Source organism: Chrysoperla carnea, chromosome 3 (genome assembly GCF_905475395.1).
Source record: "Chrysoperla carnea chromosome 3, inChrCarn1.1, whole genome shotgun sequence".
NCBI classification, from domain to species: Eukaryota; Metazoa; Arthropoda; class Insecta; order Neuroptera; family Chrysopidae; genus Chrysoperla; species Chrysoperla carnea.
The window spans coordinates 66,890,945-66,916,441 of NC_058339.1; the positions used below are offsets into that span (position 1 = coordinate 66,890,945).

A 25,497-nucleotide genomic window follows, 5' to 3' on the forward strand; every position below is an offset into this window, starting at 1 on the left:
CCTGCGTTATCTTTGTATAATATTCTATGGCTTAAATTGATACAAATGGTGTTGGATTGAACTGCTTACGCCTGCGCAAATAACTTTTAATGAAAGCTTAATTTTGTTCAATTCAATATCGTTTGGATCACTTCGAACTGCCAAAAACAATGTCTTGGGATTTTAAGCATAGATTTTAAACTAGGAGAAAACTGTCGATTGATTTTGAATCAGAGAAATTATGAGAAGATATTTATTTGCTGTTTATTTTCTAGCGTGGTCCACTTTTTTTTTTGGTTTAAATATATGAAAGTTTTGAAAACTGTTTTAGATTTAAGTAAGTAGGTAAAACACAATCACTTAACTTTATATTGGAAAAGGATCCAACGCGCTATTGCTGACTTTGGGTTTGAAAGGGCCTTTCAGTACTTTGATACAGAGTGGGGAATAAGTAGATATTACAATTGTATATCTACTTATGTCCTACTTTGTCAAAAGACTCTTTGTTAATGTTTAGGTACTTCATAAAAAACAATTAAAACATATAAAATTCCTCAATTCATTTCTCCTCGAAAGCATTTTTTTTTGAACATTTCAATCTTAGGTTAATTTTGTTTTCGGGATTAATTAATTTACTCTGGCACTTCTTCCTCTTCTTTAGACGACTGTTCAGTTATAATACTCGCTTTCGATCGTAATCTGTATTCAGTTGGTGTTAAAAGACCTTTTAAAATAGTATCAAAAGATACTTCAACGCCCTTATCACGCATTTTCTTAAATAATTTCCAGCATTGTCTTTCTTTTGGATTTTCAAATATTGGTTCGTCTTCAGTGCTTGCTTCATTTTCACCACTTGGTTTTGACGAATCATTAGGAATTATTTTAGCCGTTTCAGGTATTTCTTTTGAATTTTTGGTTACTTCATTTTGTTCGTCTAATATTTTGTATCGATTTCCTTCTAATAAGCCTGAACCATCTTGTGAATTGTAATTGGATCCTGAATTTGTATTCTTTGTTTCGGAACTGTAAAATAAAAATAATTTAATTAAAACTCTAAATAATTTCTTTCATTTTTTTGGAAAATTTGATGTTCTTGGAATATTTAAATCTCTCAGATTAGAATCTCTTAGAAACTACCCAACTAATAAACCGACTATTTACTGTTTTCGGATCAAAATTACATTATATACCGAGTTTTATCAAATAACAAAAAAAAAAATTGTGATTTTCCAATTTTTCTAAGTGAATGAAGGAAAAGGTGTTTCTTAGACCTAAAGAAAACAGTGAAAAATCGAGAAAAATTGCTTCGAAATTCCATAAAATTGTTTTGTGTAATTTTTACCCATAAATCACGAAAATTGGGGTCATTGGACAATTAGATAAGTGGTTTCTCAGATATCGATTAAATCTAATAAAAGAGCGATTTATCGAAACGATTTCAGACGATATCGAACAAAAGTCAAACAAACCGCTTTTTTGTAATTTATGGGTCAAAATTACTCTAAATAGCAAGTTTTATGGAATTTGAAAACAAAAAGGTATTTGTGATTTTTTCGATTTTTTAAGGGGTACGTACCTACTCCTAAAGAAAATTAGGAAAAATCGAGAAAAGATTTTTATGTCCAGTTTTCATAAAACTCTTGCGTTTTTTTTGATAATTATGAAAGGAAAATTGCGAAAAACGGATTTGTTTGACGATTGCATTGTTTCTATGATACTACCCTAAATCCCATACACAATACCCTAAATACAATATCTTAAAAAACATTTGTCTTATAATTAAATGAACTTTCGGATCATTTTTGTTTATCACTATTTGTGCATTTTTATACCCTGTTTATATGAAATATATATCAAGGTATACTAATTTTAGTTCCAATGAGTCCATTAAAGTAATTCGATTATTTACTGGGACAAAATTTTGGTATCCAATTTCTCCAGAACTATAAAAGATAGGGAATTGAAATTGAAATTGATAGAATATGAGTACCCATAACATATTCAAATTTCAAATCGATAGAGTAAAGGGTATAATCGCAGTGTTTGAAATTCCAATGTAACTTTAACCATTCTTATCTGGAAAACCGCTTTTCTTTATAAAAATTCCTTCCCACGAACGAATGTTTAAGAGGAGTCTTAAAAAAATTATAAAGTTTCACGCCAATGAAATAATGATTTCACGCCATTGAAAAATGTGTATAGAACCGTCTTAACAAAATTTAACGAAAGGTCATACTACAATTAATACATAGAAAATTTAATTTTATTTCAAAATTAATACATATATGTATATTGTTAAACATAATCTACTTATATTATAATAAATTATTTAACAATAGCGTTTATTAATTTTCATGAAAATAATTATTAAAAGAATACTCTTTTTTATCGATGGTAGGTAGGTAATCGTATAAAGGCAGTATGTTTTTTTTTTATTTTGTTATTCACGATCATATCGCCTTGAATTTGAATGGGTACTTTTAAAATGTATAACATTGATGTAAGGATATAAAAATGATTTTCAACCTAAATATCGAGAAACTTGATGTAACAGTGATAAGCATCATTATTTAGTCCATGCATATTAGACTAATTTTCTTATAATTTTTCCAAATTTTCTAAGAAATCAAACAGAAATCTACATTCTACTTCTTTTTACAAAACACGACTACCCTACCAAAAAACAAACTAAAAAGTTTTTATAAGTTAATCTGTATACACAAAGCGAAAGGTCAAAACTAATTTACTCGCTGACTGAACAAGTAAATAAAATTGTCATTGTAGTAAGGGGATCGTTCTATGGAACACTTTTTAATCTAAGCGGTTTCCAGTAAGCGAGTAAATGAGTAATGTTTCGCTTTGTATCCTTCAAATTAACTAATAAAACTTTTTACTTTTTACTTAGTTTTGTGGCAGAAAAACAATCAAAACCTTGGGAAAAAATTAAAGTTAAAAACAACCATGGTATTGCGAATAAAATTCTGAGCAAAAAAGTTCCAAGAATTTTCTTGATCCAAAGGTTCATGAAAATTTATAAATTATTGTTGTTTGAACACACGTAACGAATTTTCTTCGTAGCTATCCACTCGCGGATCTCAATTTTGGTGAACGGCAGCCATTGATCTACCATTGTTAATAATAAAGTTTGGTTGGTGGCTATATTTTCCGTAGGTGAGAGTGAATGGTGAAATTCCCTTTTGTTTAAACTGATGGAAAAATGGGAGGTCAAATACATTTCTTGGAAGTTTTACATGGAATTTGGAGAGCAAAATATCTGAAGGTGGAAGATTTGCGTGATGAAAATTTACTCTTAACCTTTTTATTTATTATGAGTAAGCGCTATAGATTCACTATCTGAGAAGCGAAGTACCAAACCGACGTGCAGAGAAATGTACGAGCAAAACATAATTTTCTATAAAATCAACGAGTTTTCTATCAACCCGAAGTCCAAAAGGCAAAATCAACCCGAAGTCCAAAGGCAATATTTAAACGATTATGGTTACTGGATGTTGTCGGGCAACGCTGGGCATCACAGCTATTATTTAATAATGAAATTTTATTGGATGTTGCAGAGTAATAATTTCGTCAGTTTGAAAAAATAATATAAACAATAAATCTTTATCATATGTTCCCATCGAATAAAGATTTTCGATTATTTCAAATTTATGTGCAGTCGAGTATGTTATATATTCATTTTTCATTTGAACTTGAATCTAGAAGAAGGTTAGACATGTCGTGTTTAAAATTCGAAAATCAAATGTAAATACATAATAGATTTCAATCGAATTTATAAAGCCTTTTTCGTGATAAAAAAATTACCGAACATTTCGGAGTATTATAGAAATTAACATTATATAATACTTAATTGTATTAGTAATCAATTCTATGAAAATTTTGTCTAATATGCTTGTACTAATTATTCTTTCACAATATGTTTTTGGAAAACGTTGTAAACAAAATAGTCGTGATATCACCGATTTGATTTGGTTGTTTATCCTCATCCCTCAACGAAATAAATTTTTCATATATAATATGTATACAGGTTTTTTACCTCTATGTAAAAAAAGAGACTACAATATGGCTAGTTTATTCACGAAAATTGGAGATAACAATGGAAAACAAACAATTGACTGAATTGATTGTTGAAATGCCATGTATAGACAGTGTTGATTACTCTATCACATTATACATACATAAATGTCACACATACATAACTTGTATTCCCATATAATACATACTATACAATTTACGCCTTATTTGTGCTCTCACGAGTAAACAGTGACAGTTACGAAAAAATGTTTCAAACAAAAGTTGGTTATTTTTTTATAAGGAATATTTTTTACATTTAAACTTTTGTTCTATCTCTAGCGATTTACAAGATGGGTTCTACGGATCATGGAAGACCCAATTGATCTATGCTCCTCATTTACGAACTCGACCTTATTATTTCCGCCCTGAGTACGCTGTAAAAATTTCAGCTTGATATCTTTTTTCGTTTTTGAGTTATCGAGGTGACAGACAGACGAACGGACGGACAGTCGGAAATGGACTAATTAGGTGATTTCATAAGCACCTATACCAAAATTTTGTGCATAGCATCAATATTTTTAAGCGTTACAAACTTGGGACTAAACTTAGTATACCTTGTATATTACCTAATATATGCATGGTATAAAAATATAATTACTCGAGATAAGTACTCTCTTTTTGAATACAAAGATTATCTTTACGAGAAATAGCTAATTCCTTCTTTCGTTTGCAAAAACTATTTCGTACTACAGTACAAAATAATTAAAATTATCAAGTAAATTTTGTGTAGTCAACGGGCAAGTTATTTGGAGTTGCACAGAAAACCATGCACAAAGAGAAACATAGTTTTGCATGCATTTAAAAATATAACGAACAGCTAGGTTTGCCATTTACAAATAGGTTAATCCCGACTCGTAGTGGTAAAAGCTGGGACAGTTTGGTACACTAATGGAAAAATCGGAAATTAAAAAATCGTAAAAGAGATGACAATAAGTTAAATTAATATAAAAATCGGCCAAAATATACGGATTATATAAGCATACTACCAATTAGACACATATTCGACAAAGAGATCGGATGCCAAAAGAACTCCATACTAAATTCTGTTTTGATAGAAAGAGATACAAACATATTATTGATGACTTTCATCTTGATTTTATATAGCCATTCAAAAAGAAATTTTCTCTGCTGTTTGTTACATGAATGACCTTTTATTTAGGCAAAAAAATCGTCAATATTCCCTTCATACAGAGGCGTTTTATATTCCCTATACATATAAAATGACATAGTAATAATCCGTACGGAGAAGGGGCTTGAACCCGATTCCCCTCTCCCCCGTGGATCCACCACTGCCTACATACTATCGACAGAAAAAATGAACTAACCGTTCTCATATGTATTTCAATGTTTGAGACTTGGGACAAGTTACTTTTAATTTTAATCCTACATGTGAAATGCTCATTTTCATAGTATTAACAACGGAATTTCCATAATGTCGTATTTTATTTTGCTCAATTAGAGAATGAGTGTCGTTATTCTCTTCAAAGGGTCAATCTTTTTTGATTACCCGACATTAACCCATTCCTGCTTTTTAGCATGCAGATAGGCCAGAAGGCAAAACGACAATACGGCAAGCAGATGAACAGATAGACCTCTCCATCGTTGCTACCTCTGAAAAAATTGTGTAGTTTCCCCCGATTTTCGATATCAAAATAAATCCTGCAGAGCTTAGTAAATAAAGAGATGCTTTGATTATTTGTTTCATATTCAGATAAATTAGACAGTTTAGAGCAGCTTTTTATATTAAATCATTTGATGGATAATTATTTTAAATTTTAAATTATGAGAAAACTGGATATCAAAACGTCATAAATATCGTACAATATTATGATTCGATGATATAATTAGATTAATTTTACTATATATCTCTCGACTTTCTGGTTTATTCAAAAGTTCCCGGAACTTTAATTTGGCAACCTTATAGGTGTTCAGTTAAATCGAAAAGAAAATCTGTACATAGAAGTGCTATGAAAATTTTACACCACTTTTACTGAACATAATCCATCACTCATTCAATTGGCAATTGTTGTTTTGTGTATTATTTTTGATTGTCAGTAACATTCACAAATGTCTATCATTTTTTTTTTGTTATAACTTTTTAGTTTTCACATTGTTTTATCGATTTTATTAGTTTCTCTACTATATTTTATGTTATACATTCATTTTTTTTTTGGTAATATTATTATTATAAATTGATTTTATTAAAACGTATGATAATATCAATTTAATCATTTAAGTAATAAAAATGTAATATATAAACTATGTTAACATTATGTTTATTATGCCTCCGAAAAAAAAGCGGTCAAGTGCGAATTAGATCAATACAATATTGGTTTTAGAGGTTGTCGTTTAATAGACGAAATAATCTATTGAGTAATACTAGTAAGAAGACAATTCTAATGGTCATATTTTTATTATTAAGCCACATGGACATTTGTTTCAAATTTTTGAGTACTTTATATACGCCAAATTCCTTTTTACACAGGTCAAAAAAAGAGAGATTATGTTGATATTGAAGAAGTATCAATGAATTTGCGTGGTGACTTAAAATCCTAAGTTCCAAAATATCAAAAATCCACGGGAAATTCCCCCAAAAATCATAAAAGATGACGGCTATTTTAGACTACTTAAATTTTAAGGGAAAATATTTTTTTTAACTTATTCTGTTCTTTTGTTACTTTCTGCCCGTATTACTAGTTAGGTCTGGTTACGGGCCTGTTCACAAATGATATTCTTAACAGCTTTTGTCATATCAACACATTATGCCACATAACATATAAGGCTAGACTGTAAACTTCAATGGATCAACGTATTAACATTTAACCAAAAACTCAAACCCGGATCCTCTGAATATCTAATTTTATCATCAATTTTAAAACGAAATAAAGTCGGCTTAAGAAGTTTTTGTTCATCATTGTTCATCAAATAAACAATATTGACACAAGGTCTACGAATGGCCAAAAGTAAATGAAGGGTCTATAAAATGACAAATGAATTATTCGATATTTTGTCCCTTCAAATGTAACCATTTATTAACCATTCCATTATGCTCTGAAATGTTTTCCATTCTCTACAAGAGGGAAGAAGCGTGGAAATGACGTACGTAAATGCGTGACTATCTTACGGTCTTTGACATAACCTTTTTTAACGCCCGAGTAAAAAGATGGTAGTTAAAAGTTAAACGTGTCTGTGTGTCGTCTGTAGCATCTTATCTCCGAAACGGTTGAATCGATTTTGATTTGTATTTTTTTTCTTTGAAAGATAATTTGATCGAGAGTGTTTTTATGCATATTTCAAATGCGACTTTAGGGTTCCGTTTCCAATAACAACTAGCAAAGATGATCTCCAAACGGCTGAGAAAATTTTTCTTGAAACATAGCAAGAACACGCTCCATCAAATTACATTTCGATTGAACAAAAATATCAAAATTGGTTCACCCGTTTAGATACGATGCCACAAACGAATCGATTAGACCTGATTTTATGCCGGAGGTTTCCTTAAATTTTTAACAAGATTTATATATTCAAGATAACACATTGAATCTAGAATCTGCTTAATAGAAGAACATTCGATTGGAAAGTGAAAAACCTTTTTCTTCGCGTGTATATCTTGAGAATTTTTCTATCAATAAATAGAAAAATATGCAATATAGCCATGTCAAGTTACTTTTTTTTTATAAATTGTTAAATTTGTTTAAAGGTTTAACCGTTTAGCTTCGATTGTTACGTATAATAAGTACTCTAAATATTTAAACCTATAAGAATTATGTAAATTTTTATCGATATAATGACCTAAAATAAACTTTTATACATTTTATATTTGTTTTCGATAATTTGTTTTACATGAATGTTATGTGACGAATAAATTACATAACTATTTATTACCATTTATTATTTTCAACAATGATTTATATATTTTTGACTAATAGTGAAATAATATTTATTGTCTTAAAAATATTTCAAATATAAAAATTATTTTATTGGGTATAAATAATAAAATAAATTATTACAAAATATTCATTAGCGTAGCTAGGAGGGTGGGAGGCAAGGTCGAGCAAGGTCTACGATAAGCAGTTCATTATCGATTTCTTTCGTATCGATCGCAAATATCAATTTATCGAAGCTATAAAATATACAAATAATTGAAAAGGAAATGTTTAAGGGAGTACGAGCGCCAAGGCAATTTTAGACTTAGAGTTGAAATTATTTTTACCTTATTTTCATGAAGTTAGACGAAAAATAAGAATAAAATTTTTCAATATCTGCCTTGGTTTTCGAATTATATCGAAAGCCAAATAATTAAACAAAAATTTCAGTTTTCGATATTTTTAAAATTACTCCAGATATCGAAAAATTTCATTCTTACTTTTCATCTTATATTGTCAAGTTATAACATAATTCACCATCAAAATTGAAAAAAAATATATTTTTTTAAATTTGTGTCCCCACTACCGTGCTCCTTACTTCCTTAATTAGTCGAACTCAACGGGTTTTTTTTTTTTTTTGCTTTCAATAATTTATTAAGGTTTTAAATTTAATTTAAATAGTTTTTTTTTAATTACCACCGGCTATTTTTGGAGAAATCTATGAAATTAATCATCCATTTACCGTTTTCCTATAAGACCAATGTTGTTGATATGCCTTCTTTTGAAGTCAATTAATTATTTAAATAATCGGGCAATAATCGGCCAAATTTTTTTCGTAGCATCAATATTTTAAAGCGTTACAAACTTGGAACTAAACTTAGTATACCTTAGTTTATTTCATATAACATGGTATAAAAATATAATAAATAATTTTAATTATTTTAAACACTGAGAATATTTGGAGAGCCAATCATATAAATCTCTAGCTACGCCAATGAAAATATCTTTGAAAAATATGAAAAATTTTAGCATTATTTTATATTCATTTATTTTTACACAAACACATGGACACATTTAGAAGTAAATCCTATTCGTAACTAGTACAAGAAACATTTCTGTTTTGAAGGATGACATAGATTTCGTTCATTGTATCCTTTTCATTTAGATCAAAGAACTGAGAAAAATTTTTAAAATGTGCAAATTTTAATTTGTATTTTTATATAATAAGTTCATCCCAATTTACTTTGCGTGAGAAAAGTTAGAATGTTTAGAAATATAATTGATGGAGTAATTTATCTTACTTGTAAATTTTAAAAATAGTTTCCTAAAATATTTTCTAATGATGAATTAGTAAAAGTAAGGAAGTTTTCTAAAGTTTTTGTTTTCAGAATAATACCAGTAATTAGGTAATACAGTCGAGGCTATGAATAAGCGAGAGTTCAAAGGACTGTATCTGCAATTTTTATTCGTTTATCGAGGTTTCTCGCTTATATAGTTCAATCCCCCTATTTGGGAAAAAACTTTTTGAAGTACACACTTCGTGACCATGGGGATGAGTTCAAAATATTATCAAAAACAAAAATCCAAAAAGGTGCTATCTATATATTTATTCGTTCTCTAGTTATAAGCAATTGAAAGTTTGAAACTGACAAATTTTTGTTCTCCGAAACGGCGGGGTTGGGGGGGGGGGTAATAACAGTATGAAATGGTAGTACTTTTTATGTACTATTTATGATATATTTTTAGAATTTGAATTAATAATAGAAACGGGCCTATACCTGTTTGTTTTTGAAAAATTGATGAACCGCCGCTGAACCTCAAGAAGTTTTTATTTTTCCCTTATCGACACTTATCGAGATTTAGAGGATCAAAATAACGGGACCTAATAAATACAGTACCTGAATGACCGTATAGAGATAAAAGAGTGGCAAATAAAAAAACTCTAATCTAAGAAGCCCAAAGAAATAGTCGAATTGATCTTTTATTTGATTTAACAGGACAGGATTATGAAGTGAAGCCGGTACTATGAAAATTCTTCGATAATTCGACGATCATTGGAAGGGTATTAATCACATAATGACTCTGATATTAATACATGGAGTAGATTTGGTTTTTCGTGCTAAATTCAAATTTGAATTTTCTACAATAATAAGTGTTTTGAATAATCACTGATAGATATTGCGACTTGAACTCAAGGTCAAAATTGAGAAAATTGCACTTAAGGTCAAAATTGTGTATATAAAAACTTTATTTACTATTTTACGATTTATTAATTAAATTGAAAAATATAAGGTATATTAGAATTTAGCAGGAAGGATAAAATAGTGTCGAAGTTTTATGCCAGTATACAGGCGCGGATCCTTAACGCAGGAGCAGATATTTATTATAGGATGCTATTGAAATTGAGGTTACAAATCTTTCGATTTAGCAACTAACGTAGTTAGAGAAAGTTTAGGCATTGGAAACATGCAAACATGCAAAATATATAGAGCTGGCCTTGACGACAGAAAAGTTTTGCGTGCTTCTTCAATATCTATCTATGTTTGTCCTTGCGATATGTTAATAGAAATTTCATTAAAAGTATGATTTCCTAAAATCGTATTAACTTATTTGTCTATCTGTTAACTTAGGTCGGAAAACGATTATCGCGCTTTCGATTTTTTTAATCTATCTCAAGGTTGTTTGCAGTATTGTCGCACGAATACGAGCGAGACATTAATAAATGATATATAAGGCTCAAACAATTTTCCAAAAAGGGGGTGTTCAAATCTTTGAAGAAAAATGATAGTTTTGTGAATATTTCTAAAACAGTTACTTAAAAAAATTGGAAATTTGCCACATAATTTCCCAAACATGAAGCATTGCATATCTTTATTGCATTTTCAATAGTCAGTGATACTGTAGATTTTTTTCTCGAACAGCGGTAATGAACACTCATATCTAAACCTATGGTTTTCGAATTTGATCACCATACATCTTAAATCATGGCTTGGCTCATAATTTAAAACTTCCTTTTTCTGCCAAAATGTACAACGCCCGTATCTCGAAAAGAATGCTTTTACGGCTTTATATGTACTCGGAAACTGTCATTATTTTAACATTATCTATCATTTTAAGCAGGTTGCCGCAGGAAAATAAAATCTAGAGAAGTTTTTGTTTCCAAATTATCTTTAACTTTATTTTTCTCATAAGTTCATGCCATAGCCTAGAGATTTGCTTCGTTTCGACGTAAAGAAAATTCGCCCGAAGAAAAATAAGTTCACAAATAAACAAACACTTGCATATTTATCCATATCCCTATATATTATAAATGTGAAAGAAAGGTTGTTTGTTTGTCTGTTTGTTTGCTTGTATGAACATCATCACTGCCATATATGAACATCATTTTAAACCAGAAATTAAAGATTTCTGTAAAAATGGTAAACATTAAAATGTATAAATACAATTCATAGCCATCTTTTCTGATATACTCAATGAATTATGACTATTTTACATTTTTTTTTTTAAATTGAAAACTGTACATATGTTTTACCTGCATAAAACAATCCTTACCCCTATTTCGAGTGTTATGAAAGGAAGATAAGTGAGAACAAAGGAGGTGAAGGCTATAACGGTGTGGACTTAACTAGTATTTACTTTTAATCCCAGCGACGCGGTTGAATATCAAGCTAGTATTATTATAGATTGTTTACTTACTTTTGGGCACCGTCACTCGAATCCACATTACCATCATCATATAATAATCTTCGTTTCGGTTCACTTTCTTCTCCAGGTACTGAATTATTTTGTGCGCGTTTCTCACGTTCATTAGCCATTTGCAACACAGATGAACGTGTTGGACGAAATAATGGAAATGCTGTTGAATTTCGTCGTGCCAAATAACTATTCGCTGAACTATTTCGCACTGGAAGACTTGGAGTTGTTTGTTGGAATGAAACTGTTTATCAAAAAAACAAGAAAATAGAAAATTAAATAGATAAAAGTTTTCATATTATTTCATTTATTGTATCGTTTAATTGCATGATTGATTAATCTATTGTTAGAGAAAAACATTTAAAAATATGAGTTAAAGGGTGGTATTTTCCCAAATGTATCGCGCATGATTCTTTAAGTTTAAATTTTCATTATTTTCAGACTTTTTTTTGTTTTTATTTTTTTTTTTTTTTCACTACAATAAATATTTCAATTTATTGTCAATGCCACAAAATAAACAAATACCAACATGGATTTGTTTAGAAAATTGTATATGAGCCAGACATTTAATGATAGCATTATCCTTTTTGGAGATATCTTTTTCAAGTTCAAAGAATTTTTTTAAACTTAGTTTTTTTGTATTCAATGGTTTTTTACTTTAAACATGATATGGCAACAATATTTATCAAAATCATGCAAACCGTGAGAAAATTGCATCTATAAATATTTTTTTTAATGGATGTACGTTCATGTAAATGATTGAGGATAAATAATAGCTGCCACATGGTTAAAGAAAAAGTTGCCAATTTGTCACAACCGGTAGAATCTTCTATTGGGAAATTTACTAATAACGTGAAGCAATCATATTGATAGTCGTAAACAGAAGAGTGGGCTATTTTTACAGTTCATTTACTGGGTATTAAACAGTTCATTTACAAAATTAAACAATATTGTTGTAAATTACTATAGTTTCTAAATATCCATCTGTTTATTCAACGTCTACTGAACCCCATTTGGAAATTTGAAATTTTATTTACCAATTAATCATCCTTTTATACATCTTTTATGAAAAATTCATATCGATTTTCCGCACGGTTTAGTAGAAATTAACTATATCAAAGTCAGGGTTTTTAACAAAAAAAAGTTTTTCATTTTTATGCACAGTTCTTAATTTTGATGATGATTTTAAAGCTTAAAACTTGAGGAATGTTGATAAAAGTTGTACTTATATGTAAATGGTAACATTTTTAAAAGCACTTATTGATCCAACATTTATTAGGACTTCTTGATATACCACCTTGTATAACAAGCTATTTTAATAATTAATTTATCGTAAACCGTTCAGGGAATCGACTTGAAATTTATATAGAAGGCGTATTAAATACTCATTAATTATGACGCACAAAATTTCAATTTTATGGTAACACGTTCTAGTATCGAAAGGCGTTGTCGTATGACCAAGAGTATAATAGTAATTTTAAGTATTATTTCCCAATGCTTCTATAGTAATAATATATTAATTTTATAATTTTCGACACAATTTGTTGTTTAAAATTCAGATTATCAGAAAAATTTATATCGAAATTTAAAAATTCAATAATTGGTAAATAAAGGTTTTCTGCTAGAATTTGAATGGTTTTTACCATCCTGACACCTCTAACTTTCATTAATCCGAGCAAATGAGGATCGCAAAGGCGGATTTACTCCGCCTCCCCCTACACCAAGGGTTTTCTACCACCTCGGGTTATTTCAGAAAATTATAAGAAAAAATAATAGGAAAAATTTTGTTTCGGGTTTGTTATCGTTTATTAAGAATTTTTAAAGATCAAAGTTATAACATGCACTAAGATTATCTGAATTTAGAAAAAAAAAGGCCAAATTAATAAGCTTTAGGAAAATTTACTAACATGCTTGCCGCTCCTACGCCACGGTGTTGTGAGCGTAGGCCATTTGCCAGGCTCTGGGGGCTTAACCAAACTATTTGGATGAACAGTTGTATGTGATCTTTAGTTTAGATATACAGTCAAATCTGGGTAACTGAGAACTGGATAAGTGAGAAAACTCTATAAGTGAGAGTAATAGCCAGGACCCACCATTTTAAGCTCCCAAAACCTCTATTAGCAAGAAACAGACACCTCTATAATAGAGAGTCGTTTTCTCTCATGGACTTCCGCAAGTGAGACTGCTACTTATCTATACCTCTATAAGCGACTGTCGAGCTTTATTTATTTATATTATTTAGGAGGAACTATAGCTACAATTTACTACATTCGTACTTGCTGTGACTTGTTATTGCTGCCTTATAAGAGAGAAACGCTACCCATGTACCTGCATTAGCGAGAAACTCGGGTTAGAAACCTCTATAAGCGAGAATGAGATTGTGCTCCCTTGAACACTCGCTTATCCAAGCTGACTCTACTAATTTATAGAAGTTTATTGATCTCTCCAGAAACTTGGGCTCCAAAGTCTGTTGAGCACAACAGATCAAGTAACATACACTGCATAACAATAAATTTCCCGAACTTCAGCCACTTCTTAATCAATAAATTGAAAATGAAATTTGTTATTGCGTAATTAACATTTTCATTTTCTACACTTTAAGTCGTTCTATGTGTTTTTTCATAAAACCTAAAAATTTTCTACTAACACCTTTCGAGTCATTCAATAAACTCAGTCACAAATGAAAAGCGATGAAATCTTAATATGCGTCATATGAACTATGTAGAAAAAGTTTATAATAATTTTATCTTGGAAAATTAAATAAGGAATGATTCAGCACACTAAGAATTTTCAGTTTCCGTTATGATTATCATTAAGAATTTTCTTAATATAGAACGAACGGCCTTTAAATTTTTCATCACTCAGATAACAGTAAATACCATGCAACAAAGTACATACTTGATGAAAATTAAAAAAAAAAATTATTCATATGTGCGTGTTTTGCACGGATAAAATCTATTATACTATTTTGCTAATAATAGTAAACAAACAAAAGTGTTTAAAACTAAGTAAGTACCTAAGTAATATGTCTTTATTATTTTCAATTAGCATTGTTTGTTATTATACATACACGTTTTTACCATATATACGTTTTAAATTTAAGGTTATTCGATTCGTAACATCCATACAATCGGTAGCGAACTTAACAAGTGAAATTTACAAAAACCTTGATTCTACAAACACTTTCAGGCAAATGAACTGTGGAAAATAAAGATTCAAGGTTACTCAATCAAATGGCAGAACATCAGCCTGAAAACCGAGGACAGTTTAAGTTTCAGTGGAGAAAAAAAATTATTTTTGAAATCGGAAAGATACGTGGCTGATGTTTTGAATGTTAAAAGTAATGCTAAAAACAATTTGCTAAAAACAATTTGCTAAAAACTCAGCCAGAAATCTAGAGACACTTGCGATCTAAGTCACCCCACATGAACTAAAACAACTTACCCCAAGTAAAAGGGTTGATCGGATAAAAACAACCACCTGAGAAAAGAACAGAGCAATCCACAATCTAGATACAATGGCTCAGAAACATTTTCAAAGTTTTTCCTTGAAGCCTAGTGCGGATCAATCTATTATTTTTTATACATATCAAGTATGTGGCTGATGTTTTATCAGAATGTTAAAAGTAATGTTAAAAACAGTTTGCCAAAACATTGGCCAGAAATTCGGGGACTCGCTAATAAAGTAGCTTTCTATAGGTGAAATAATTTTTAAAATGGGTTGAGTAGTTTTTGAGTTTATCCGTTACAAACAAATGCATAAAAAAATCAAATATTTTCTCTTTATAACATTAGTTTACATAAACATTTTTATCCTTCTTTGCTATTTCTTGGAAATTATAATCATTCTTACTTGAAACTGTTCTTTTCTTTACTTAAAACTGTAACATTTACTCCCTTTTTCGAGACAATACATTACCTACTATCAGAAACTATTTCTTAGACATGATTGAAATTTAAACCCATCAAACTCAAACGAATTTTCGACATGGGAGGTATGTTGAGAATGTGTTGTTTAATTAAAATTGTGGAAAATTTCTTCAAGACCTTCATGTAAGGCATTAAATTAAAATCTCTATTTATTAAACATACTCGATGATGATGATTTAAACTTTTATATTTTTCTTCGTTTATAATCAAATCAATATAAGCCTGGCATGTTTCGTGATATAGGGTTATTCTCAAAATGTGACGCTCTCTTTCTCAATCAAGTAATCGATCAACCTTATTTCATATTCAATTTTAATATAATTTTAATATGTTTCTATTATTGATTTAGATAAAATAATTAAATTAATTGAATGTAATTGGTAATATATATAATAAACACATATTGATTTAAAACAAGTGAAAACAAACAATTGACTGAGTAAATTGTTGAAATACCATGTATAGACAGTGTTGATTACACTGTCACATTACACATACATATATGCCACACATACAAAACGGATATTCCCATATAATACATACTTTATAATTTGCGCATAATTTGCGCTCTCACGAGTAAACATTGAAGTTTACAAAAAAATGTTTCAAACAAACGTTGTTTATTTTTTTATAAGGAACATTTTTTACATTTAAACTTTTGTTCTATCTCTAATGGTTTACCATGGATGCAATTGATCCATGTTGCCCATTTAAGTACTCGATCTCACTTTTTTTGACCTGAGCAAGCTGAAATTTTTACAGCATTTTTCATCATTTTTCGTTTTTGAGTTATCGTGTTGACAGACGGATGGGCTGACCACCGGAAATGGACTAATTAGTTGATTTTATGAACACCCATACCAAAATTTTGTTGGTAGCATAAATATTTTTAAGGGTTACAAACTTAAGGGACTAGTCATAATATACTATATATATATTTCAAATATACATGGTATAATAGAATTGAATACAGATATTTATATAAAACTAGCTGTACCCGGCATAAAGTAAAACAGTGTTTGTTTGTATATTCTGTTTATTAAAGTGCTTTTTGAGTTTTTGATACACAATAATCTTGGTTTTTCCGTCTGGTGCTTACACGAATAAGGCAAGAAGTTTCCCGACGCGCCAGCAAGCTACTTACAGTTGCGTCCATATGGCTGCAGTTTTAATATAAGACTGTATATCTCCATATTTTTTTAAACATAGATTTTTTGAGTCAGAAACCACGTTGGGCGTACTCTGAAGATCCTTCCAAAGTTTTATTGCAATCTCATCAGTGGTTTAGGAAAAATATTGAATACAAACATACAAACAAACATTCATTTTTATTTATATGTAGATAGTAAAATGTTTGTAAATATATTTGTTATTATTTATTTATCATATGACTTGTAATTGTTTGTTTTAATTTTAATTGATGTTCGTGTCACACTTGTAATTACAGTCACGAAGATCATTTGACAAAACTATAACAATACTATTCTACAAGATGCTACAGTCCAAATTTAAATATTACTGGAAAAGATCAGGTTATTTACAAATATGGATATATATTCTAGGAAATAGCAAGTAAAAAAATTCATGAACCCTAACTTTCTGCTGCGTGGTAAATAAGCTCCTGAGTCGAAGTGGACAATTTTTTTTCATAGGACACATATATGGCAGATAGGCCATGTTCGAGATAGAGGAAGATGTAAATATCTGGGGCAAAAAGTGGACTCTAACTGTCGTGAAGCAACGGTAAGTCAAAGCATCCATTTTTTATAATCCGGAATAAATAGTGGCAGGCAAAACTTTATGGCGATTTCGAAGGAGGTTGGGATTGAAATAAACCGGAAAATAAAATGGATCCTAACCGGATAAACTCAAGTGCAATTTTCTTGTTACAACATTTTCTTTTATAGAAAATAGAGGCAGACGCCACAGACTAGCAGTATTAAAGCTTGGTAATTTGAAATCAAGCGTGCAAGAAATCTCGGAAACTGTTATAAAACAAAGTAAGCTAAATCGCTTTCCGAATAATTCCATAACGACCGCACAAACATTAAACAATACTGGCAGAGAGATGTATAATGAAAATATAAAGAAACAACTAACAATCAAAACAAGTTCCTTCTTCAGATTTGAAAAGTCAGAAATCCGTTCGAAAAATTGAAAAGAAATCATGTGTAATGAGAATATGAAAGAAGAAGCCACTATAAACCTCAAGAACTGCATGCTGAAAGTCTGCTAGCCAGAAATCTCCACGGAAATTAGAATGTGGCAAGTCAAAAATCACCTCAAAAATTCAAAAGAAGCAAGATAAAAATTGCTTTGGACAAAGAGACTGAAAAACACTTAGCTGAACCAAAATAGACTACTATCATCGACATCTGTACTCTCAAGTACAGAACAGGAAGGGAGATACAGGAATTTTTCAAAATATCTGTTGAGAACCTGCCATGCTCTGACACACAATATAATATCCCTTAATCCACTCCAAACCCCACATAGCTGCGAAATAATCTGATCTAAAATTTTTCTAAAATAATTTCCTGGTAAATAATTCTACGAGAAAAACCGTCTATAGGCGTAGTTTGTTATTTTTTGTTCATCCATCATGAACTAGAGCAATTTGGAAATGAATATATTATTTTAAGTGAAGTTAACGTTATTTTATACCCAAAAATTTAATTGAACGTAGTTAAGTAATAATTAGGTTAAATATAGTTGATACTTTTTTTTCTGTAATTAATATAAAACGTAATTTGTTTATATTTCAAGAATGATAATGTCGTGTAATGGAGGAAGCGGAAATAGAATCTAATTTATTGAGTATAATATTAGCTGATACACTGTGTCTCCTGTTATAAATCAATTCAATATATCAATTAATTGATATGAATTTCAATAATTTTCAATGAAAAGAAAAGTTTTTCTTTTTCAAAAGTATGTCGTTCAAAAAGCCAATGACTTTTATTTATCTAATTTTTTGCTTTAATAAAAAAATTTATTGTGCTAATATTACAAGTTATAAAAAAAATGGTTGAGGGAACGGGAAAGAGACGAATTTTTTCCTCTCTAACATATTTTAATTTACTTTTCTGGAATCAAGATACTTTATACACTTACCGGTCCAGAATTTCCTCAAAATAGAATTATCAAAAAAATTATCGTAATTTTAGATATCTGTATCTCTATGAAAAACTCAATCGAAAGTATGTTCTTTTTGAAAAATTTTTGAAAATGTGCTAACTCAATAGTGTTTTTCGAGAGAAAAGAACAACCTTGCCAGTTTCCATGCAAAATAATTTTTACACTCGGCATTCACTTTTTAAGATCGTAAAAATAAATGGAAAATTGTTCCCCAATCGACTGTCCACCTTAGTTGCAAAGCGGTAGGGAATAGTAACAACTTTTTGCTATATTTTCAAAAAGTTGAAAGTATATACGTTCGATTGAGATCTAAGACTCAATCATTTTTCGCTCAGATATAAATGTCTGAAATTATTACAATTTTTTTAATAATTGTATTGTGACGAAATTTTGTTCCAGTACTAGGGACTAGGGGTCTCATGCCATCAGTTACTGCTACACAAATACTATTTTTTCCAAAAATATAATCTTTTTTACCAATCAGGAGTCTTTTTCAGGGGTCGCTTCTGGCAATTTTTTCCTTCATGCAACCTTGTTCTAACTTTATAGAATCCTCTAAGTATTTCGTTTCTGATCTTCAACTCAGCGTTCTCTTATTGTGTATCAAAATCCATTAAATTTCTTTGGTTTTGTAAATTTAAAGTAGGTAATTACTTTGTGATATCTTAAATAAGATTACAACATTAAGATATATTTTTAATTGATCAAACTATCAAAATTAAATGTCAAAACTAACAAAAAATTTGATTGAGGGGCTTATTAAAAGTTCATGAAATTTAACTTAAATAGTAAGTTTTTAAGCAGTTTAAAATGATTCTAATATAAAATATTCGTTGGGATAATTTCATAAACTTTCAAGTATTTCTCATATAGTTTAATTAGTTCATTTAAGTAAGTACACAAATTTAACTTTTAATTACAAGAAAATAAAAAGTTATAGCTTCACTTATTATAGTTTACGAAACATTTCAAAAACTTAGATAAATCACTAACAAAAGTATACAGTTGTTAACTGAAATATATTGTATCAAATAATTATTCGGAAATAGTGTTGGAATGGCTATCTAAATTCAGAATTCGAATCGTTCTTTTAACTGTTTTCGAATTATTTTTTACTTTTCAGTATATTTTTAATTTCTTTCGAAACATAACTATCAGTGCAGTGCCGATTTTAAAAATTTGAAAATAAGAGTTACAATTTTCAAAGGTTTTCTTTATATACGATTTTTTGTACTTTGTGACGTCACGAATTTAAAAAAAAAAAAGATTCTACCATTCTTCTAAATTCTTCAGTAATTTGTTGTAGAATTCGAAATTCTACAGATTTAGGATAAAAAATAACAAACTTTTGTTTAATTTTACTTATAGGAGCAAATTTGGCTAATTTCAAAACATTTTTTGTACTTGTGACGTGATTAAAATCCAAATTCTATTAAACTGATCATTATCTTCAAATTTTTGGTATAATTTTATACACTAGATGTAATTTATCAAATTTATTTAAATAATTCGATTTTGTTTTGAGTTTTCTATACCACAAGCAAATTTTATCCCATTTTAATAAACAAAGAGTATAATTCTTCAAAATTAGAGTCATAGGGAAAAGTGCTCTATAATGATCCCTGTGGATAAAATGGCCCCTCGTTGTTTTAAGTGAACCATTAAATGAGCCATCTCGTTCCACAAAGATTTATGGCGATTTATAAGCTATTTTGTGTTTCGTAGCCTTATGATACAAATTTCAACGTAAACTTTTAAGTCTTTTTTTTTGTGTTACTTTTCGCCGGCTGGTTGTTTAACTCTTGGCTTCTGTTGGCTTTTAATAGTTTTAAACACATTTTGATAAGCGTATAATAAATTTGGAGGTCAGTTTTTATGACGATATTCAAATATGTCGTTACGGGTAAAATGATCCCCTTTATTTACATTAAAATGATCCCTATTTTGTGTGTAAAATTATAATAGGTAAAATGATCCCCCATCATTTGGTGGGTGTTGAATGTGTTAATTTAGATGATTTTACCTGTGATTTTTGTTTTCATACTAATCGTTGATGCAATGTAAAAGAATAATTTATATTTTACGTGAATTGTTTGGTAAAAAAATGCAATGAAATCATTTTATCCACCTATTCTTACAAGATCAGTAAAACGATGCCTTTTGAGATAAATTGAATAGTTCCAAAAATTTGAACTTTATAAAAGAAATTGGCATATACTTGAATAAATAAACCAAAAATATTTCGATGTTATACATATCTCGAATAGTTTGGCTATAAATTACATTTTTTCTTAGGGGGATCATTATAGAACACCTTCCCGCATATGAAATTTTGAACAAGTTCACAAAATAAACATGTACCGAAAACTAAAATTGCTATATCTACATATAGAGTGGCATATTAAGATTCTCATAATAAAAGTTATAATGACTTCTTCAGACAATATTAAAAGTAATTCGAAACACGTCAGTGATAATACCACAACAATATATGTTTGGTTCAGATTGCATGTATAGTAAATACTTTTCACATATATTAGAATGGAATTCTAGGAATGAAAATGATTTGTTTTGTCAAATGTAATTATGTAAATGTTCTATTAAATCTGTTACTATTGTAGTGTTGTCAAGAACCTTTCGCAACATATTTTGCAAAACAATTCTCTTGTTTTTTAAAATTTATATGCCGTAGTTACTTACGTATATTCTTGGGGGTGTAAACTGTTTATATAATTTAAGGTAGTACGAGCGCTGAGGCAAGCTTGTAGTTGAAATTATTTGTACCTTATTTTTAACTTTCATGATGAATTATGTTATAACTTCATACATGTAGAAAAATAAGAATAAAATTTTTCGATATCTCCCTTGGTGTTCGAAATATCGAAAGCTAAATATTTTAACAAAATTGTCACTTTTCGATATTATGAAAATTACTCCAGATATCGAAATTTATTCTTACCTTTCGTCTTTATTATCAAGTTAAATAACATAATTCAACATCAAAATTGAAAAACTATATTTTTTTAAATTTGTGTCTCCACATCATTAATGTGCTCATACATCCTTAATTAGTCGGACACAACGGAATTTTTTTTGTTTTCAATAATTCATTAAGATTTTAACTTCAATTGGAATAGTTTTTTTTTTTAAATTTCTACGGAATAACTTTGGGGAAATCTATGAAAACATATCATCCATCTACCGTTTTCACATAAGACCAATGTTACATATGTCTACTTTTGAAGAAACATATATTTTACATATAAAAAAAATCGAGCCTTTTATCCAACGTTGCCTTAGCGCTCGTACATCCTTAACCGGCAGAAAATGAAGGAAATCCTCCTATTCGTTTTTAACCCTACTATGCGTTTTTTCTAAATAAAATGGTAGACTGTTTCATATGTGTGCGTGCATCACGCAAAAACTATTCAAGATTTTCGTACCCTAATTATATAAGAAAGGTCTTCAATGTATACCTTTTTTGTCTGAATTTTTCTGGAACTGAATATTTTTATGAACTGTAGGTGAGCAGCTGCCCCCCTCCCCTAGATTTTGACTGTCCATACATTTATTTGATCACTTATGGGCCTATATTTAAATACCTACTGTTGCATTTTTAAATGTTACCCTTTCTGATTTACCATTCTCTCTTGGACCACAATCTGGGTAGACCCATGTTTGTACTTTTAGATTTTTATTTCGTTGTACGGAGTTAAGAAAAGACTATAATAGCAAATGTATATATATTTTTCCTAAATATATAAAAATCATATTATTTTTTTCATTTTGTGAAGTTTTTGAAGAAATTTTACTCTTTCAAAACAATGAAGTGGACCTTAGAAAGAGACCTGTTGGAAAATTTTGAGTATATTTTTTTGCGAAAAGTAAAAGAAAAAAATTTAAAGAAGAGCATTTTTCTTTGGAGCAAAATTTTTTGTTAATATGAGTGTATACGAATTTTTGGGACATAAAGGAAGAATAGACTAATAATAGTTCATAATATCTACGCGAGGATAATAAAATTAGTGGAAGCGACGGTTTCTATAAGTGTTGCCGTGAAAAAAGACGAAAGTACTATTTTCTTGTCTCGTTTTTATAGCTGAATTTAAACCTGATTAATAACTGATCGACTTATACGTTTAACAAGAATTTGAATTAAAAAAGTGAAAACAAACAATTGGCTGAGTAAATTGTTGAAATACCATGTATGGTCAGTGTTGATTATGAAATCGTTTGTTTTTTACATCATGTACCTAAGTAAAGAAAGATAGTCATTTTTAGAAAGCCACAGTCCTGTATATATTACACGACCATGTTGCGACTTTGAAATGTTTCCAACTTAATTTGTGTCCTTTCGCGTAAACAGTGATGTTTAGGAAAAAATTTTCAAACAAAAGATGTTTGTTTTTTATAAGGAACATTTTTTACATCTAAGCTTTTGTTCCATCTATAACAGTTTACAAGATGGGTTCTATAGACCCAGGACCCAATGGAACTATGTTGCTCATTTACGTACTCAGACTTACTTTTTACGTCCTGAGCACGCTATAAATTTCAGCTTGATATCTCTTTTCGTTTTTGAGTTATCGCATTGTCGGACGGGCAGACGGACAGACAACCGGAAATGGACTAATTAAATGATTAACATCTTTGGCAAAATTTTGTTAAATAGCATCAATATTTTCAAGTGTTGAAAACTTGGGACTAAACTTAGTATACCTTAATATATTTTATATATACATGGTAAAAAAATCAATAAAGATTGATTGGCAAATTTGTCATCTCCCTCTCGAAGGTTTATCGCCTATCTCTCGAATATCTGCTACCTGGCGAATAATTGTAGAAAATTCTTAAATTAGTCTGTCGAATACTTAAAGATCCTTATTTTCGTTTCCCTCGTCTCTCGCGGCATCACTAAATGTAACCTGATATATTTTTTCAAAAGGAGAATCAATTTTTCTGTTTTAAAAGGCAACTGCCTAAACACTTGGGTCAGAAGTTTTCATTACATTTAACTTTTATTGTTCTGAAATTGTTCAAAATAAATTTTTAGGGCCAGTAAGAAATTTAAAAAACCCTGTATACATTTGAAGTTCAAAATAAATTGATAGTAATTGAAGAATATATTTACCTTGCTTAACAATCTTTTTCAATGTGATTAGCCGTTGAGCTTCTAATTTCGCATTCATTTCAACTTTCTTCTCTTGATTTTGTTTTCTGATTCTTGCTAAATTGGCCGCCTGTTTCTGGGCATTTTCTTCTGAGTCACTCATCGGTGGACTTGTCAAAGATACCATCGTTACAATTTCTGCAGCTGTCGCTGATTGACAACGTACCAAAGGTCCTTTCTTTTTCCCTTTCGGCTTATGGGCATTATGGGTGGTACTACTAGATTTAGTACTACCATCAGTATCAATTGATTTATTTCGACGGATTGGAGCAGTTTTTAATCTTCTCTTCGATGGAAATTTATTTTTCGTTGGTGGATTTTGCATGGGCACTGGTGTTGTTGGAACCGATTGTGATCTAGTCAGCGGTGGTCGAAATGAAGTTACCGGTTTTGTATTATTTGGTAGTTCAATAGTTTCATCTAATTGAGTTTTGGTAGTACTACTTTTACGAAAAAGTTCTCGTTTTGTGGCAGCAGACATTGATCTAGGTTTAATTTCAATTGATAATTGTGGTTTTTCAGGAATTTTCGTCTCATTAGGATTCGGTTCAGATGGATCAAAATCTTGATCAATAGTTTCCCGAAATAATGGTGATATTACCAAAGAAATCTTTTTAGTTAACTTTTTTTGCTGCTCAATATCAACCTCTTTTGGTTTAGGCTCCTGTTTCGAAATCGTATTAAAATTCGAATCATTTTTCGTACTATTAACTGACATTGTAGATGATTCCCGCGATATTACAGGAACATCATCTGTAATTGATCGTGCCAAAAATATATCGATACTCTTACTATTTGTCTCACGCTCCTTCCAAGCTTTTCGTAAACGTTCTGCCAACTGTTGTCGCGAATAAAATACTGGTTCACTTTTCGGTGATGGGGTTAAGATTTGTTTTGGTTTTGGATATTCTGGACATTTTTTGGCAACGATTTCAACACTTTTTTCTGTCGTTTTTGTATTATTATCATCTGCCCAAGCAATTCTTGGTGGTGTTATTTCACTGACTTTTGAGCTGTACGTGCCCTCTGATAATTGTTTTTTTAAAACATGTTTTTGTGGTATGGATGAACTTATGGATTGTTGTCGAACGGGAGGACCACGTGTTTTAATTTTTGCTGTTGCAGCCATATTTTTGTTGTTATAAATTTTTTTTTATTTATTTATTTATTTTACAGACAAAATATAAAATCAATGTTAAAATGTATTATGATGTTATGAATACACACGAAACACGAGACACAAATTGTACTAGGTAGTAAGTCCATTGCCCCAATCTGTATGAGTCTAACCGCCCCCGAACTAGAACACTGACGGTCTTTGACTGACTATCATAAGTAATTCATTCGATAGCAAAAACAGTTTGAATTTAAAACTACCCCTCCTCACATTTGTTATTGATCAAAAGTTTTCCCTCATTTTACTACTATCTCTTTAAATGAACAAGGAAATCATTAAATTATTTTCTTTTCAACATATTAACACAGAAAATATGTTTTCTATCGTACGATATAGCTCCTTCGCGTTCATTTTCCAACTCATTCCATTTTATTTACTAATTTTTGTTTACACACATCCACATGTTATAAAAATCAATGTGTAGGTAATATTGTAACAAAAAAAAGAAGAATTTTT

The 25,497-nt window shown here is 29.8% G+C and overlaps 1 protein-coding gene across 1 annotated transcript; it reads right to left on the bottom strand.

Moving 5' to 3' along the window:
* Nucleotides 1–61: 61 nt before the first annotated feature.
* Nucleotides 62–25,276, bottom strand: LOC123295657 (nucleolar and coiled-body phosphoprotein 1). Its single transcript, XM_044877077.1, has 3 exons — nt 23,826–25,276; nt 11,631–11,871; nt 62–1,002 (listed from the first exon to the last, which is right to left on the bottom strand). The coding sequence occupies exons 1-3, from the start codon at nt 24,991–24,993 to the stop codon at nt 612–614; spliced, it is 1,800 nt and encodes a 599-aa protein (XP_044733012.1). The 5' UTR covers nt 24,994–25,276; the 3' UTR covers nt 62–611.
* Nucleotides 25,277–25,497: the final 221 nt, after the last annotated feature.

What these genes read in the sequence shown, in the direction of transcription:
- LOC123295657 (XM_044877077.1), bottom strand. Translation starts at nt 24,993, where the DNA reads ATGGCTGCAACAGCAAAAATTAAAACACGTGGTCCTCCCGTTCGACAA. An exon ending in GAAAAAGATTGTTAAGCAAG is followed by an intron (nt 11,872 to 23,825) that starts GTAAATATATTC and finishes TTTGATAAACAG; the next exon opens with TTTCATTCCAACAAACAACT. An exon ending in TCGAGTGACGGTGCCCAAAA is followed by an intron (nt 1,003 to 11,630) that starts GTAAGTAAACAA and finishes TTTATTTTACAG; the next exon opens with TTCCGAAACAAAGAATACAA.